Raw genomic sequence first — 18,824 nt, forward strand, 5'->3', positions numbered from 1 at the left:
CCCATGGTGCAAATCACGTGGAAGCAAACAGGGCTTCATAATCCTTGGCAGGATGCATGCATCACAAGAGACCCACTGTGGAAGCTTAAGCAAGACTACTGAGTGTTTTACTGATGCATATAAATTCCCCCCATCTCCATTTAAATGCTGCTCTATCTGCTTAAACTGCAGGCGTCCGTTGCTTAACGGGCCAATTTAGTGCAGACAGAGGTTCAAAGGGAATGTTTTTCTATGAGGAAAATGCCTCAAAGGGAGTTAGTTAAGGCATTGTTTAGCCACGGTGGTCCCCCACAGCTAGAAAATTGCTCCACACAGGAGGAGAAAATGTAAATACAATGAAAATCCATTATCCAGCCTCGATGACCTCATTGAATGTGCAGAGAAAAAAAAATGCTGACTTTAAATGCATCAGGAACTCTACACATAAAGTGCATGTGATTACAGGAAAACACTCATCATAAAACATTTTTGTTAACTCTGCAGTGGGCTCAACTAAACATTCAAAGTTTTCAGCTTAGATTAAGTAATGCACAAATCACAGCACGCAATGCTTTCAGGGCCAAATCTACAAACCTGGAACTTCTTTCAAGTCTTTGCATACTTTCCTACATACGTTTTAGAGCTCTAGAAGTGCAAAAAAAAAGAAGAAGATGATAAAAAAAAAAAGAATTATAATTCAAAATTTCTTTCTCTCACAGCAATCTCCTCAAGTGTCATAATGGAGCATTTTAATTTGACAGGTCAACAGAAAACAGGGTCAAAGTTAATCTTTATTGAACTTAAAGCAGAATGCTTCAGTGGCAATTGTGAATGGTTTCCTTTGCTAAGAGTGGGACTGCAGCGAGATGTCTCAGACAGCTCTTCTCCTCAACAAACAATGGCTCAATCAGAGCAGAATGATTCTGATGTTTGTCATAAACGTATTAAAAACGGATCCCAGTTCTGCTTTTAAACTCCCAATAGGGAAAAGCAGCACTGAGTATGCATGGACAATATTCAAGAAGCCTCAGATCAATAGCAATTTCCACAACTTCGATATTTACTGATATTTCAGGAGTCTGTCTGACCTTTAACACTTTATCTAATCATATCAGGTGAAGAGTTTCTGTACACCAAAGCTCAGAGAGGTAAATCAATTCATGATTTGTCAGAACAGCTAAGCTTTGGCTCTTACTGCAGATTATGCAGACAGTCACACAAATAAACAAGTCTCTACATTTCAATCTGGCGCCAGGTAAAGTTTGAATACAAACATCGATGGATAGGGAGGCTGTGCTCTATTGGATTATCTTGAAAGCATATTCTTTTTCATTCTGAGCCATGTGATTGCAGGAAAAGAAAGAGAGATAGAAAACCTATGAGCATAGCGGTGACATAGAGATCACAGAGTCTGTATGAAGACAAAGACATGAAGGGGGGAAAAAAATAACAATTCTTACCAGTTCCCTCCTTGCTTCCATTTTGGTGCGTCCGCAGCTCCTCTGATTTGTAGAAGTCAATGCTGGCGTACGTGTTCAGGCTGGAGCTGCCACTCCCGCTGCTGCCGACTGATGCACCTGCCGCCCCCACCCCAGAACCAGAACCCAGTCCAGAGAAGAGGCGAGATGGGGCCTGGTTGCCAGAGGGCCCATCCAGTCCCACGTGGGGGCTCTCCTTGTTGGCCAAATCCAAGTCTATGTAGTTAAGGCCTTGCTCTGCAGATGAAGTCTGAGCATTTGTGGGAAGAGATTGCTGTCCAGGAAGGGGGAACTGAGTGGGAGATTCAGTCACAACACCATTGCCCCACAGCATGCTTTCAAAGCCCAGCCGGCGGGCTACAGACTGGTGTTCAGGAAAGAGGGAAGCAGTTGAGGAAGAAGTCGAGGTAGAGGTGGAGAGGGAAGTTGAGGCAAGGAAGGTTTCTGAGCAGTGCCGTCTGCGTCCTTGGGGGTCGGCCCGGATAACTTTAGCTCCCTGGTCTGGGTTGGGTCCTGTTTTGGATAGGGGAAAGTCTAGACCCCGTGGCAGCACAGATGTATCATCCCTGGTGGGAGATGGGCCTTTTGGGGAGACGCTAGATGATGACCGGGGGACAGGGTTGTTATTCAAACTGAAGGCCATCTCTGTGTAGTCTCCACATGATGTAGGAGACTCGGATTTCGTCACTGATGGAACGCTTTCTCTGTTTTTCCTAAGTAGGGCCTCTGCCACTTCAACCTCATCTTCATGAGGTTCAGTATTATCCTCATTACAGGGTTTAGGGGCATGAGCAAGCGTTGGGGGTGTGGGAGGGGTATGGAAAGAGGGGAAAACCAGCGGGGTAAGAGAGAGGGGTGAGGGCAATGGAGAAGGGCCCAGGTCCATGTTGACGTACTCAGAGGCAGCTGGTGGAGTGATCGGGGCAGATGGGCTACGGGAAAGGGGTATAAAGTTTCCAAAGGAAGAAGATGGCTTCTGTTGAGGCTGCTGGCTGCTGGAGCCATGAGGCAGCGATAATCCATGCCTTAGACCCCTACCACGACCTAATCCTATCCCAGTCGGATTGCCCTTCTCCCCCTTGAATTCAATGCTTACATACTCCCCAGGGCTCTTAGGTTCTGGTGGCAAAGGGTTCTCACGAACTCTAGGAAGAGTGTTCGCTTTGGATACGTCAACAAACAGGCTAACAGGTCTGCTTCTAGTATAGCTACCCTGGTTGGACAACCCACCAGAGCCTCTTCTCTGCTGCTGCTTACTCCCATGCTTGGACTGAGTTCCCCCAGTCACGTTACTCAAAGCCTGAGTAGTTCGCTCGTCGCTCTCACCCAGACTTTCACTGCTGGCTGAGCTGGAGGAGTACGAGGAAGATGAGAGAGACAGGTGGCGTCCAACTACTGCATTACCAACTGCTGCTTGCTCCTGAAGCCCTCTAATAGGTTTACCGCCACCCATTCCCCTCCTAGAACTCCCATTGGGCCTTCTTCCTCGTCCAGGACCATCATCAAAGTGTCCGGTAGAGGGGCTATGTTTATAAGACCTGGGTAGGGAATAGTAAGAGTACACCATCTTGGGACCATGTTGCTGTGGACTGGTCTCCAAATGTGATGAGTGCTCAGGAGGTGGGGGACTGCCGTTTACAGAACGTGCACTAATTGGAGACATGTTCATATAGTCACTGCCTGGCCTGCTGTCTGCACTGCCACTGCCCACCCAAGCCCCACCGGAGAGACCTCCACGCTGGTCAGGGGAACAGCTGCTATTAGGGGACATTATCATATAGCCATCAGAATTTGGTGGAGGTCGAATCTGCTGTGGAGGCGACACGCTGTTGTTAGGAGTCATGGCCATGTAATCATCAGCAGGTTTGGAGTCTGAGTCGGGGACCAAAACGGCCAGTGACTGGGAAAGGGACGTCGGAGGCTGAGTAACTCCAGGTAGCATTGACATGTACCCATTGTCCACGCCTAAATCTACGCTACCACCTGCTCCTCCAGTGCCTTCAGCTTTAAACTCTCCTGCCACATCCAAGTACCCGCCTCCTCCCCCTGCCGACCCAGCACTCATGGCAGATTCCTTCTGTGTAGAAGAGCAGGTGGAAGTAAAAGACTCTCGGCTCGTGCTTCTTGACATGATAGCGTAATCGGCCGAATCGTCATCTGCTGGCTCCTCAGCTCTGCGCTGACGTGGAGCCAGCCTTTCCAGGGCCATAGGAGGTAAGGAGGCCCGCTTGCTCAGCAGCCTGCGTTCAGCTTCACATTCTCGGCTGGAGGAGCGGCGTAGAACTCTTTTAGTTTCAGAGCCAGAGGTTGGTGTTCCTGGTGTTTGCTGGGAGCCACTTCCTTGATTACTGTTGCCACCACCACTGCTACTACGTTGGCCCATTAGGATATAGTTGGCCCCATCTTCACTGAGGGACTGACTACTGACACTGCCAACAGAGCTTCCAGGGAGGCTAGGAGAAGGTAGGAGCGTGTGATCTCCAGGACTTGAACCATACTCGTCTGAGGAGCCGTAGTCACTGGGTGAGCCGGAGACAGAGGCTCGATGAGAGGGAATACGACTATAGGCTCCAGACCCCGGAGCACCAGCACAAGACGTTAAGCCTCCAAACTCTGAGCCATGACCAGAACTAGAGGACAGACTTGGAGCTGGGGAAGGAGCTGGGGTCGAGATAGAGCGCATCAACCCTAAAGGAGTTTTAGCAGTTGTGGTGGGTGCTGAACGAGCTGATTTTGATCTGAGGATTGGGGTGTTAGAGCAAGAGCCATTGGTGGAGGGGCTGGAGTTCACCCCATGGATCGGTGTGGCACCTGTTATCCCATCCTCCCCTTTCCCCCCATCACTTGCAGTGCGAGACCTCGGGAAGCTATGCCTTGGCGTGGGAGAAGCATTGGCACAGTTGATGGGTGCTCCACTGTTAGTTCCTCCAGGGGGCTCGGTTCGGGGCCGGCGGGTGAAGCCAACCTGGCTAGGAGGAGGGTTTGGGTGGTGGCGGCGTGAGGGAACACTGATGGGGTTAGAAGCAGTAGCACCTCCTCCAGGGCCAGAGTTGGACTGAGACTTGCTGCGCTGGCGGAACTCCTCACTCAACGCCTTCATGGCCTCTAGCAAGGTTTCATGCATGTTTTGGGCGACTACTGAATCATCCACCTAGGACAAGAGGCAAAAAGCATCTGATAAAGGGAATGAAATCACAATATGATTGATTTTATATTCACATAATGTATTCAAAGTTAAAAACTACTGCACATTAAACCACTAACATCTTAAAGACAAAGTGCCCTGTATTTAAATCTTAGATTGTCATGGAAACTCTGTTTAATCTCCTTTTTCAAACCCATGAAGCCTCTGACAAAACTTTGACATTTCTTTCACTCTGCTGATTGCGGGCTTTTAAGATATGAGTAGGATTGGAGAATGAAAATAACCATCAACATGAACAGAACTGTAGATTACAGGCTCACCTGCATCCAGAACTCGCCTGGGCCTGTCACTGCAGAGCGTCCCACCTCAACGAAGAAGAAGTTTTCTGAATGGCCGCAGCGTCTCACGTTCATCAGCTGCAGCACCACGGCGGCAGCATCAGAGTTGAGCTTCACAAAGTTCACCGTCTTGTCGGTCAGGCAAAGGCGGTAGATGCCAACCAGGTTCTTGGCCTGACCCAGGCCTTTGGGCCATACCTTTACCTGCCATACCTCTTTGAATGCTGGCCCAGGATTAGGCACTCCATAGTCTCCTGCACCGCTGCCGTCATTAGGATTCTTACCTAGAGGGACAGAACGGGGACAGAGTGAGATTAAAAGGTTACTGGGATGAAAACAGAGAAAAATAAGAGATTAAACTATTAAAGTGAGGATTTATGAAGAGCACTGGGAAGTACAGCTGTTGCAACAAAGGACTGACATGACTTTGATGCACCTGCAAATAAAAGAAACAACTGATAAAATCTCTATTATATGCCTGTTAGTTGAGGGCAAGCTGTCTTTATTATGTAAGCTGTGCTGTGGCCGAGCTTTCCATATATTTCTAAAACAGATCCAAGTATAAACTGGGCACGCACTGGCTTGTGAGACCGGATCATTGTACCTGCAGGCTCCATGCCTGTGGTCTCATTTATCAGCTACACAGGCATCCTGACACACACACAGAGGCACACATACTACCAGTGTGGGAAAATTTAACTCTTGACAACTGAAGCTGAACATAAGAATGATGAATATGGAAAGGGAAAAATAACAGCTCTGTGGAAAACCTTAAGAGAAGCGACTTGGAAAATGCTTAATAAGAAATGCTTCTCCAAAACAAACAATGCAAATCACTGGCAGGAATCCTAACGGCACGCCCTTAACAGCTATTTTCTCAAGCGGAACTGACAATAAAAACTGGCTTTGTAAACTAATAAATTGAAGTTTCTTTAAGCAGCAGCACAGGCAGCACATTCACCCTTTGTGTTAAGTGTGCTGTAGTCAGATACCAGAGGCCTACTGAAGCCAAAACACAAGAGAAAACGGCCCAAAGTGATATCTGATCCTAAGTTAGTAGGGGCCAAACAAAGGCATGGGACTTATCTAACCACCTAATATTTGTCTGACTATTATCCCAGGAAAGTACCTTAATACTACGTTGTACTGCAAATCATTGTTAGCGGCTAGTGACACTACCTTTGAATATATGACAGATTTACAGTGGGGCAAAAAAGTATTTAGTCAGCCACCGATTGGGCAAGTTCCCCCACCTAAAATGATGACAGAGGTCAGTAATTTGCACCAGAGGTACACGTCAACTGTGAGAGACAGAATGTGAAAAAAAAATCCATGAATTCACATGGTAGGATTTGTAAAGAATTTATTCGTAAATCAGGGTGGCAAATAAGTATTTGGTCAATAACAAAAATACAACTCAATACTTTGTAACATAACCTTTGTTGGCAATAACAGAGGTCAAACGTTTACTATAGGTCTTTACCAGGTTTGCACACACAGTAGCTGGTATTTTGGCCCATTCCTCCATGCAGATCTTCTCGAGAGCAGTGATGTTTTGGGGCTGTCGCCGAGCAACACGGACTTTCAACTCCCACCACAGATTTTCTATGGGGTTGAGGTCTGGAGACTGGCTAGGCCACTCCAGGACTTTCAAATGCTTCTTACGGAGCCACTCCTTTGTTGCCCGGGCGGTGTGTTTTGGATCATTGTCATGTTGGAAGACCCAGCCTCGTTTCATCTTCAAAGTTCTCACTGATGGAAGGAGGTTTTGGCTCAAAATCTCACGATACATGGCCCCATTCATTCTGTCCTTAACACGGATCAGTCGTCCTGTCCCCTTAGCAGAAAAACAGCCCCATAGCATGATGTTTCCACCCCCATGCTTCACAGTAGGTATGGTGTTCTTGGGATGCAACTCAGTATTCTTCGTCCTCCAAACACGACGAGTTGAATTTATACCAAAAAGTTCTACTTTGGTTTCATCTGACCACATGACATTCTCCCAATCCTCTGCTGTATCATCCATGTGCTCTCTGGCAAACTTCAGACGGGCCTGGACATGCACTGGCTTCAGCAGCGGAACACGTCTGGCACTGCGGGATTTGATTCCCTGCCGTTGTAGTGTGTTACTGATGGTGACCTTTGTTACTTTGGTCCCAGCTCTCTGCAGGTCATTCACCAGGTCCCCCCGTGTGGTTCTGGGATCTTTGCTCACCGTTCTCATGATCATTTTGACCCCACGGGATGAGATCTTGCGTGGAGCCCCAGATCGTGGGAGATTATCAGTGGTCTTGTATGTCTTCCATTTTCTGATGATTGCTCCCACAGTTGATTTTTTCACACCAAGCTGCTTGCCTATTGTAGATTCACTCTTCCCAGTCTGGTGCAGGTCTACAATCCTGTTCCTGGTGTCCTTCGAGAGCTCTTTGGTCTTGGCCATGGCGGAGTTTGGAGTCTGACTGTTTGAGGCTGTGGACAGGTGTCTTTTATACAGATGATGAGTTCAAACAGGTGCCATTCATACAGGTAACGAGTGGGGGACAGAAAAGCGTCTTACAGAAGACGTAACAGGTCTGTGGGAGCCAGAGATTTTCCATGTTTGAGGTGACCAAATACTTATTTTCCACCCTGATTTACGGATAAATTCTTTACAAATCCTACCATGTGAATTCATGGATTTTTTTTTCACATTCTGTCTCTCACAGTTGAAGTGTACCTCTGGTGCAAATTACTGACCTCTGTCATCATTTTAAGTGGGGGAACTTGCACAATCGGTGGCTGACTAAATACTTTTTTGCCCCACTGTACATCTAAGCTCATTTATATCCACACACAAAAGACATCACATCTGTTGACTAGTACGGATTATAGGAACAACATTATGTGAATCATGTTTAGGGTGGATTTCGTATTCTTCTCCAGGGAACCACCCTAAAAAGTTCCTGAAACTTATTTTCACATGTCCCACATTTCTGAGATACCTCTGTTATGTTGCCAGTTTGGATATGTCTGAGCATGATAACCATCTATGACACAGACTCAATCAAACTAATGACAAGGCTAAAGAAACAGACCTCAACATCAGAACCTGTTCCCTTGAATGGAACAGGATGGTCTTTGTGCATTTATAGTGAGCTTAAGCACCTGCCTTATTAGCCTACCACATCTGGCATACTGAAGGAGACGACGTATTGAAATAAGGAAAGTTCTATTTTTAAAAGGGTTATCTCATTGAAACCACTGGTTTGCTATATATTATATACATATATCTGCTGATGTTCCAACAAAGCCAATGTTCAAATTTGTTCAGTAGAATCATTTTATCGTCTGATTTACTTTTAGTTCACTATCAGTTAGTCGTATTTACACAGTTCTTCTAATTTATCAATTTTAGCTAGCTAGAATTTTTAGCCATTTACCCACGATGTTTAGCTAACAATTTGTTTAGCCAAATGTATTTTTAGCTGTTAGCTTCATCTTAAGTTAATCATTTTGGACTTTTTAAGTCAGAATTTTAGATAAAATATATAACATATATATTAAACGTTAATGGTCAAAGAGGCACCATATTGATATAATACTGCAAACTGCAAGATTTTACGCAGACAAAGCAAAATATTTTTGATTTCAATAAGCACAAGCAAGAATTAATTAAGGAGTCCTGACCGATCTTCTCTCCAAGTTAGGAATTTTGATAATTACGATCAGTTCACCAAGTCGCAGCTGTTGAGCCACACGATTTAATTAATGCACATAACTCTCTTCCTGTGGAGATGCACCTGTGGATCCTGAGAAGCTTCAAACTGAAGCAGCTGGAAGGAACAAACACAACTTCAGCTTCAGTAAAAGCTGCATTTAGTGGTGAGTCTCTGTTTAACAACCTGTTATACACAAATTTCTGTTTAATGGCCAGTGCTGGTGCTAAAATATAGAAGAAGCCTCATGACTGAAAAAAAAAAAAAAAAAAAAAAAAGCTCTTTAACCCAACTATTTTTCTGCACAAAGGATTAGTGTTGATTTGTGCACTTATTTTACTGTCAATTCCAACTGATTATCCATTAGCTTTTGATTTTGATTCATGTACCTCTAGCAACTGTATAAGAGCCCACAGAGTGCTTATTGGTGGTAATCACTGCCTTAAGCTATAGTTTTGATCCAACAACGCAATATTATCACAATACTTTACCCACAATATGATATTACAAGTATTGCAATAATATACATTGTAATTTATCACTTTTTTAATAGTGTGTAACAGCCACTATGGTGTGGTGTCCCTTTAAGACACCCAAGTCGAGGGTTGATGGTGTCATCAGTGTGTGCCACTGGTCTCTCTGCTCTCTCTCTCTGTGATGGTGTGAACATGTGCTTACACGCTAGTGCATGAGGAGGGACGTATTTTATGTTTTACCTCTCCAGACACCTTTGTTTGCAACGTTATGGGTTGTACGAACACTGTGCGCTATGTTTGTTAAGCTGCAGCCGTTCAACCGGGCTTATATGGTTGATGAAGAGAAGGTATATTAAAGAACACACTGTGGAATTCCCAACGCCAGCGTGAGTGTGTATTCTTTTGGCTACCCTGCTAAGTGTTTTGCCGCCTCCTCTCAACCACTAAACGCAACCCAACGTTACAAGTGCAAATCACATCTTCAAAGTTAAACATTATCTTGTTTTATTTAAAGACATAAAATTATCTCACTCCAGTTATTTTTTGTTGCAAAAAGGTCATACTGGCAATTCAATGCAGCCCGTTTCTGATAATGCAACAATTAACTTTGAGAAATCGATGTTCACATGTCGGCTTCTGTCTACATATACAGAAATTCACATTTAACTTACAGGAACATAACCTGAATACATTCAGCTCACAGCAAGTTGAGTCAACTCTTCTCGAGTTGTGCTCATTGACATGGACTCATTCAGGCTGATATGTCTGCATTTATAAATTAGACAGAAATTATCTGCAAACCTTCAACAGTCAAAGGAGCTTTCAAAGAAAAGCGTCTGGAGTTCTTTAAGTTGCTTGAAGACGTTTCACCTCTCATCCGAGAAGCTTCTTCAGTTCTATAAGGTCAAATGGTGTCTGGGACTCCCCACCATTCTTCAAGCAACTTAAAGAAGTCCAGACGCTTTTTTTTGCAAGCTCCTTTGACTACGATGACCTGGATGACTGAGAACCTTCACAGACAAACCTTTAACAATCTCTCTGAGAGATATTGCAGTCAGTCCAAGTAAGATGGCAACTGTCTGCAGAAAGGTTGCCTCCATGGTTGTGAGTGTGAAACACCCGCAAGTCTGGGCAAGCATTTAGTCAAAAGTTGCAATCGGTTATAGAATGTGAAAAAATTCATTACAATCACTTTTTAATTTTTATTTTTTGGCGATGAAGGAGGTTGTTATCCTTTTTTTTTTTTACTGATGCGACTGAGCTATTAGCTTGCTCGGAATAAGGAAGCACCTTTGTCAAGCTGTGTTTGTCCACTGTTGGACAGTTTTTCAGTTTAGCCAATTTAATGTAAGCTTGCTTTGCTAACATTATATCAGAAGGATGGTACAGACAATGAACCCCCAGAGCGTTTATATGCACCTAATTAAAAAAAATCTGCATTTGATGTCCCCGGATCAATATATCACCATGCAAAACAAAGTGATTCTATGCTGTGTTGATTTTTTTTTTTTTTTTTTATCCCCAGATTACAAGTTTTACAGTTTCACTAATGTTTACGTACACAATCTCGGGGCTGATGACTTCTCCGACTTTCTGAGGTAAAAATCTGTCTGTTCCACCTTCGAAGTTCAAATTTCCAACAGAAGAATGACCATGTTTTACACAGATTCCCTAGTTCAATTCCAAGAGGAGACACAAACCCCTTTGGGGTTTTGTCACATTGCACATCTGGTGTAAAGAAAGGGGAAAAAAACCTGACAAATCAAACATGTGGAGCAGCCCGCTGTGGCGACCTCATTTGAATGAGGAACAGCCCAAAGTAGGTTTTCTATGGACGCTTCATTCTGTTTCCCCAAGCATCTGCTGGTTGAAAAGAAAAACCAACAACAACAAAAAACAATCCTAAAATGACAACCACATGTAGACCGGGACCCTCAGCATGCACAGCGAACATCACGTAACTGAGCTTCTGTTATGCAAACTGTTTTTCCAGATCCCAATCCCAAAACAGCTTTACATGCGATTGCACAAGAGGGAGAGGTCTGACGTGTCTCGCCGCGTCTCCGTCCACTCTTCTTACCCAAAATTGGAGGATCGCTCACGACTTGAAAGAGACCTAGAATAGATGTTTTGTTGAAAGCCAGTGAAGCTGCGGCTTCACGGCTGTGTGTGTGTGTGTGCGTGTGTGTGCGTGTGCGTGTGCGTGTGCGTGTGTGTGTGCGTGCGCGCGCGCGCGCGCGAGTTTGTGGCACTCCCCCTATATTAGATGACTCACTCAAGGCCATGCACGGCTGTTTTCATGTGCTGCTTTTCTCTCCATGTGTGTGAATGAGCGCGAGGACCTCTGTGCAAGAAGTCCTTTTTGCTTCCTCGATTTAGATTTACAACAGGAAGAGACGGTTTTGGGACTTTTCAGCGGGGACCTATGGAATGAGGGACTACAGGAGATTGCAAGGAGATATAAAAGTGTCATTAAGAAAGGGGGTTTAAAAAAAGGTGCGTTATTCAAAGTTTATTTCGGGATTGCTTTGCCTAAAAGAATCTAATTACAGGCTTATTTCAAAATTCTTTTTTTCCCCCTGCTCTCTGAGAGTGACTCAGATTGCAGTGCAGCACGATCCTTAAAGAGTATCTTTTTCTTTTCAAGAACCCATTTAAAATGTCTCGAGGAGAGTGTGAGCGTGTTGTTTGTTTTGAATAAAGCAAAGCCTTAAACCTCAGCTGTGCCCTCAACAGCACTTACACAAACACCTTTTATCTCAAGGCCGCTCTGGCTGTGTACTCTAATCGACAACCCTCAAAAAAATAAAAACCCTTAAAGTATTTTCAAAGTTTTTTTTCCTAGATTTCTACAGATTTGCAGGTGGATTCACACCTATGAAGCATTACAGAGCTCAGGGCCTGATCTTACACAGTGCTGTATAAAGTATGAATCGCCCCCCTCGGCTTTCCTCTCGAGTATCTTTATGGCTGTTTGGTGTTTGTCGGAAAGAAAGCGGGGCATGGAGAGTTTATCAGTCAGTCAGCTTCCGTGCAGCACAACGCCCCTATACTACATAATGAACCCTCAGAAAAACACGCACACAGAGTTGGAGATAATCTAAGGACCTAAGCCGGATGCACATGAAAGCACCTGGAGGTAATGAACCATCCGCGTGAAATCTGCTGGTTGAATATGGGCAACACACACACACACACTCTGACAACCTTGTCCCAACTTTCACAGATCATGCATCGGGTCTGGGAGTCCGTGCATATTTATTCGCAGTTTGAGGTGAAGATAACATACACTGCCTTATTCACTTGTTTAGTCCACGTCCGCGGTGAGCACACACTGGAAGCCTGAAGTCTGGAGAGCGGGAGCCTGCGCGGGCAACACTGGCGCCTATTCACGCCGATTTATTTGCTACGCTTGAGCTGGCTCCCTCGAGATCACAGGTTGACCATAAAGAGGCCGTAATCCAAGCTAATTTACTCAACTGCAATTTCAATTACGAGTTGTTGGCACTGAGGGGAAGCTTGCTTTCCTATAGCCTTTTGTGCTACGGGGGTTGTGAAGGGGTGAAGGAGGTGCCATATTTAGCCTCAAAGGCCGCTAGATCCCTTGACAGCACCTCACTGAGTGGCGGGCTCATCACTGTCGTGGTTACCCCCCAAAATCCTGGGGACTTGGCTGCAGAAATGCAGAAGTCCAGATACAATCAAGCAGTGACCATCTACAAAAAAATGCTTGAATTTGCAGCTAAAACTTCTTAGTTAGCTAATGCCGCCTGTAAATCAGGGGAAATTAGCTGGCTGGCTTTCATTGGGTCCTATTTCAAATTTCTGACCTCACTGCCCTAGCACGCTGTGCTGTAGGGCCACAAAAGACTGCACAGAGACTGGTGAGGGTAAAACCCCCACCATCTCAGCTACCGTGCCGCCCAGATCCACCCACGCTCACTTACCAGTGTACCAGCTCAGATAGATGGGAGACAGCTGTGTACATTTTATCCCCGCACGTATTTGTGAGAGACGAGAGCCACCCGGCAGTGAAAACAGTTGGTCTAATCTCTGGCTGCCATGTGTACCCGTTTTCCTCTTTTCTAACCTCTCCACTTCCTCGATCTTCATCCATTTCAAGCATCTGCAATCCCCCTCCTGCCCAACCCTCCTCACCCCACCCATCTCTCTAGGCCCACACTTGGGGGGCAACACCAGCATCCGCCCGGAGCTAGTTTCACATGTGGTCTCGGTTAGACGGGAGTGCGCACAGACGTACATGCATGGCTGCCTGAAATTATCGGTGACGCATTTAAGGTTCGCCGTTCCGGGACACGCAAGAAAGCTGCAAGAAACCCACCAAGCTGGCATCCGCCTCGGACTTTATTGGTCAGCGAGGCTCTGGGTTACTAAACTTTGTGTCGCACAGACTGAGACTGTGCGGAAGGAATTTTTAACAATACACAATGGGTTTGGGGTTTTATTTTTGTTTGTTTGCTTTGTTTTGTTGTTGGGTTTTTTGTCTTTTTTTAACATTTCCAAAGTGGATAACTTGTATTTTAGAAATAAAAGCGCAGACCAATGCTCTGAAAACATCAGGAGGAGGAATATGGTAACAGCAGCTCGTCAAAAAACACTGACTAAAAGCTTCTGCAACCTGCATTTGTAATCGTAGACTTATCAGTGCTGCTCGTGTTGCTTATGCTGATTAGCTACAGGAAGGTGTGGTGGTAACCGCCTGGTTAAAGCATTCTAATCTATAAAAAGCTTTTACCATCTTCTTTCCGCTGCTAGTTTTAGGCGTCGCCACAGTGGCTCATCTCCATCCATCTCCCTCTATCCCTACCATCCTCTGTCACACCAACCCTCTGCATGTCCTCCTTCACTACATCCATGAACCTCCTCCTTGTCTCCCTCTTTTCCTCCAGCTTCAGCGTCCTTCCCATCCCTCCTGCGCTTCTCTAGCTTTATCTCGAACCCGCTCGATCTGAGCGCGCCCTCAAAGCTGTAACAAGACCAAAAAAGAATCGGGATAACAGAGTTTACTCACGATTCACGATCCAAGTGTTGATGCCTGTGGTCAAAGTTATACCTCATACACAGATAAGGTATAATGAAAGGAAAGGCTTGTCATATGACTCACACCCAAATGCTGCTTTAGTTTTTGTATGTTTTTTTGTACATTTTTTTTATAACAAGCACTGGCACAGGGCGGGTTCACTGTGATCCATTCACTGCTGCTGCATGTATACATTACTACAGGAACAGCCAGTGGCGTGTCTAGAAAATTTTTGTTGGGGGGGCCAGGTAGGGGCACAGATTTGGAGAAGGGTGGCAGATGTAATTGGCAGATTCTACCAACCGTTAACCATAATTCAATAATCCTATAAACCTAATAACCGAATGCGCTTTTAACTCTTATTAGAATGAGATTTTAACCACTACGGTGCAAAGTTTTTAGATACTGCGTTGATAAAGTACAAGAGATACAATCAGTGCTTTGTCAGTGTTTACTCAGCATTCAAGGACATCAATATTTGCATAGTATTTTTACTGACATATAGTGCACATATGTTTTGAGCAAAAACATTTTTGAATATTAAAATACGAACATTTGTAACAAACAATTGACAAATTAGCCAGTTCCAATGCAAAACTTTATCTGCCTGTTAAAAAAGAAGATAATCTTCTCACAAACTGGTGTTTGATTTTGAAACAGGAAAAAAGTGGAGAAACAACTGAAAAGACTAACATTTGAATAAAACCTGAAAGCAAGTAAATACTTTCTATGCTGCCTTATGGTAAACTTTGGTAATATTGATCAAGAGCAACACTGGCTGATGATGAAATACAGTCAGCTGGCATGGTGACACTGCCAGTATTAACCTGCAGGGCTGGACTGGGACAGAAAATCGGGCATTTTGACTACAGACCGACCCACCAGGTGTTAAAGCCATAAAGCCTTTGAATGAAAACAAACACTGTTGTGACAGTGATGTACACAGTCTTGTTGGTATATGTATGATTTCTATACATTTTACATCAGATAAAAACTTTGGTTGTAAGATTTAGATAATTATTTAATAAAAGCTAGATATTTTAAATGAGAATAAGAAAGAAAAGTATTTCTTTGTGCCCCCCTTTCCCTGTTAATGCCCTACCTGCCCCCTGGCATAACTTTGCTAGACCCGCCGCTGCACAGTTACCAGCTGTCAGCTACTTAGAAAAGGATCCTGGTGTTATTTGTCTCTCAGAAACAGCTCATAACTTCAACTCATTCATGTCACCTAAAAGGTAAACCTGTTTCTCCATCACAGCTCTGATGATTCAGTAAGGACATCTCCTGGTTTCATCCTCATGTTTCCCTCTCACCACATATCCAAACCGACATCATGACCAGCAGCTTTACAGCTGTGGCTCCAGCAAACATCAGCTGATACTAGAAATTAATATTAAATAAATTCTAACAACAGCTGATCAAGCTTAAACGTGCTGCTGTTGTTTAGCGCGACATCCACTGGTTTCCTCTTTCTGGCGCAAAGTGGGCGATAAACAAACAAGAGAGAAAAGCCGATCAGCTGATCATTGATCAGTTTCATGATTGAAGCAGCAACAGGAGAGGCAGGGGGAGAGAATGAGAGAAGAAGAGGCAGCTGTGCAGCGTAACGACAGAATAACTCCAGCTTTGTCTTTTTTCCATTCTAGCTAAAGTTCGGGACAAACTGCGTCTCTTCTCAGCTCAATACCAAACGCGTAATATTTTCTCTGAATGAGGGACCATTCCATTTTTTTAAGGAGCCGTTGGCAACTCTACTAACTAACCTTATGAATAAAATAAAGTTCACTATCAGTAACATCATAGCATCCACCCACCTAAAAACTCCATCAAGCTGGCTAGAACGCAGTACGAGTTATTGCAACTGAGGGTAAAAAGTCAGCACAACGAAAATAAACTCCACCTAAACTTAGTTTATATCTGACCCAGATAGACTGCAGGTCATAACTTCTTACCTGAAGTTCAGTTCACCTGACACTCGGACTGGCGGCTGCTTCGGGGCTCTCCTCCTGCCTCCCCTTTCCCTCATCCACCTGCTGGCCTCTGTGGAAGCCCCGCCATAGCCACCACCAAACAACTGAGTTATTTTTTACACATCGACCTGCATCTGGCCAATCCACCACCTCTCATTGTTCATGCCATTACAAAAAAAATAAATAAATAAGTCACCGGGCATATGCCGGTATGCCCGATGGCCAGTCCAGCTATGTTAACCTGCAACCAAATCTGCAGCTCCATACAGCAATGTTACGACTTAGATTATATCTTATAACTCATAACTCTTATGTTAGCTCCCCTCAGTAGCATACTGTCTGAAATATTCGACGGCTGCAATAATTCTTTAAGTGTTATTTTTTCCTTGGTATTCTAATTTCACCGAAGTTTACTAAACTCAACAAACTTAATATTACTTACCGGGACATTTATTCTGTCCTCATTTTCTTTCACCGAAAAATTGTTTCCTGCAGTGCCGTCTTTCGCGCTTGGCTCTCCTACCTTTGCTAACGTGATGCACATAGCGCAGAAGCGATGCTGCATTCACGTACACTCGGATATCTGAGCTTCACCGTGAACACATAATCGGACATTTGATATTTGATTGAATTTTATTGTTTTGTCTTTGGGGTGGCACCTGGGGTGGCCAGTCTGGTTGGGGGGGTGGCCTGTGCCCCCCCAGGCCACCCCGCTGGACACGCCACTGGGAACAGCATGGCACTAATTAAGGTTTTTGTTTACTACCTCTGTTTCTAAAGCATCCCCCATGTGCATGATGAATATCAACCCATGAACTTCCTGACCCCCAATATAACAATGTTAATGGGATACTATCGAGCAACATTAATCAGTGAGGCCTGCTATAAAAGGTTCCTATGCATTTAAAGCCACACACGCTCCACACATCGGCACTTATTGATTAAACGGGTGCTGTTGCTGCTGGCCTCGCTTTACTGTCAGTCAAAGAGAGCTCAGCTCCAAGCTGGCCAGCGGACACAAAGCAGATTGCTCAAGGCCGACTCTGACTCACATCCATGACGTTTTACAAGCTGCAGCATCGCTACAAACCAGATCCGGTCAGGCTGCAGCTCACCGAGTTAAAGAAGTTACAAAGGGTTACTGTGCATCTAGTCGTTACGCAGGAGAAATACTCTGTGGCAGCTCAGCACGCTCCAACCGGGGCTGAGGTTCTAACAGAGAGCTGTAGTTAAGCTTCACTTCTGCAGGAAAAATGTGTTTTGTTTTGAGGGTTTTTAAGAAAAGAAAGAGACGGAAAAAAGTTCAATTGGCACACAGCCTCTACTGTGCAAACGTCGGCCAACCCTCGAGACAATAATTACCACCTAATTAGGGAGATGAGCAGTGTTTAAGCACGGCTTAACATTTAATCGGTCGGCTCAGCGAACCAGCGGCGAGATCCAGATCTTTGAGGCCGGGGCAGCTGAACGACACTCCGAGATAAAAACAGCCTGACGGGGAGATTTGACTTCTAATTCCGACTCAGAGGGACGTCACAAAGGACGGTTCACTCAAAAACACAAGTTCTCCTCAAACCTACAGCGTGACTTACAGAAAGTAGGAAACACCTGCTGAATTCTTGGACTGAGTTCAAAAATAAATGGTTAATAAGAGAAAACACAGAATAAAAGACAACCAGAACTTATAATAAGGGGACCAAAAAGATCAAAAGTGATTAAGTAAATTATTTAAATGACTCATTTATTGAGTCATTAAAAAAACGATTTGACATATTTTGCCGTTAAATACTCAACTAATAGTCAAAATGAATATTATTCATTAGTTAATACAGTGTGACACTTATTTTCTCCTTATATTAATTTATCTTTGTAATAATCATCCAATTATTTTATTTGTTATTCATTTTCAGGGTTTATTTATGCTGCTATTTCTTTTTAATTCATTTATATCATATGTTTATTTAATTTTTTTTAAATATGCACTTTTTGATCCGATACATTGGCAGTTTCTGTCCTCCACAGACATAAAGTGAAGTCTATCAAATGGCCAAAGGGCCCATCAAACACATTTAGTCTCATATGAAACATAAATTAAGCAAACTGCTTCTCTGCGGATGCTGCAGGCAGGAACAGATCCTCCCTGCTCCGAATGTTTCCGACTGATCTTCTGCGTTTCAGAATCAGGACTAAATCAGAAACTGTCAGTCAGTCTGCTTTAATCTCTGTTTATGTTGGCACATTTAAACGTGTGTGTGTGTTTGTAGATGGTGTGTCTCTCTTGTTCGGTGCTGATCGCTACGAATCTTGGACTTTATCATAGTGTTTACCGAGGCCGACTACAGCTCCCAAGGTGCCGCGTTCTGCCCGGCGCACGGCGACTGAAGGTCGCGCCTCCGCTCCGTTTCATCGAGGTTAAACCTTTACACACTCGACTGCCTCCTAATAGTTGGGCAAATAGCTGCCCTGAAGCCTAATACTGTACGCGCTGCCTGAAAGGGTCTTACTGGAATCAGCTGAATAAATAAGTGGGATCCTGCCCAGCGTGGCAGCTGGCTTGTGTTTAATTACCACCAGCCATGTGCGCAATATTGAACTGTTCCTGGACGGCTTTAGGTAGTTTTCCCAGGCCTGGAGAGGAAGCAGAAACTGTACAACAGCAAGGACATCCGCGGTTTTATTCGTGCTTTCACTGCACGCACGCT

General features: G+C 44.5%; 1 protein-coding gene across 1 annotated transcript in view; it reads right to left on the reverse strand.

Moving 5' to 3' along the window:
• The window catches only part of LOC308412028 (insulin receptor substrate 1-B), a 64,235-nt gene that overhangs the window by 41,513 nt on the left and 3,898 nt on the right, over window positions 1–18,824 (reverse strand). The window contains exons 2-3 of the mRNA XM_080906097.1: window positions 4,923–5,224; window positions 1,440–4,608 (exon numbers count right to left, since the gene is read on the reverse strand). Of these exons, the coding sequence (XP_080762223.1) occupies window positions 1,440–4,608; window positions 4,923–5,224 (3,471 nt within the window). The remainder of the gene's footprint in view (window positions 1–1,439; window positions 4,609–4,922; window positions 5,225–18,824) is intronic.

Source organism: Rhamphochromis sp. 'chilingali' (assembly GCF_963969265.1).
Source record: "Rhamphochromis sp. 'chilingali' genome assembly, chromosome: 1".
In the NCBI taxonomy this organism is placed as follows: Eukaryota; Metazoa; Chordata; class Actinopteri; order Cichliformes; family Cichlidae; genus Rhamphochromis; species Rhamphochromis sp. 'chilingali'.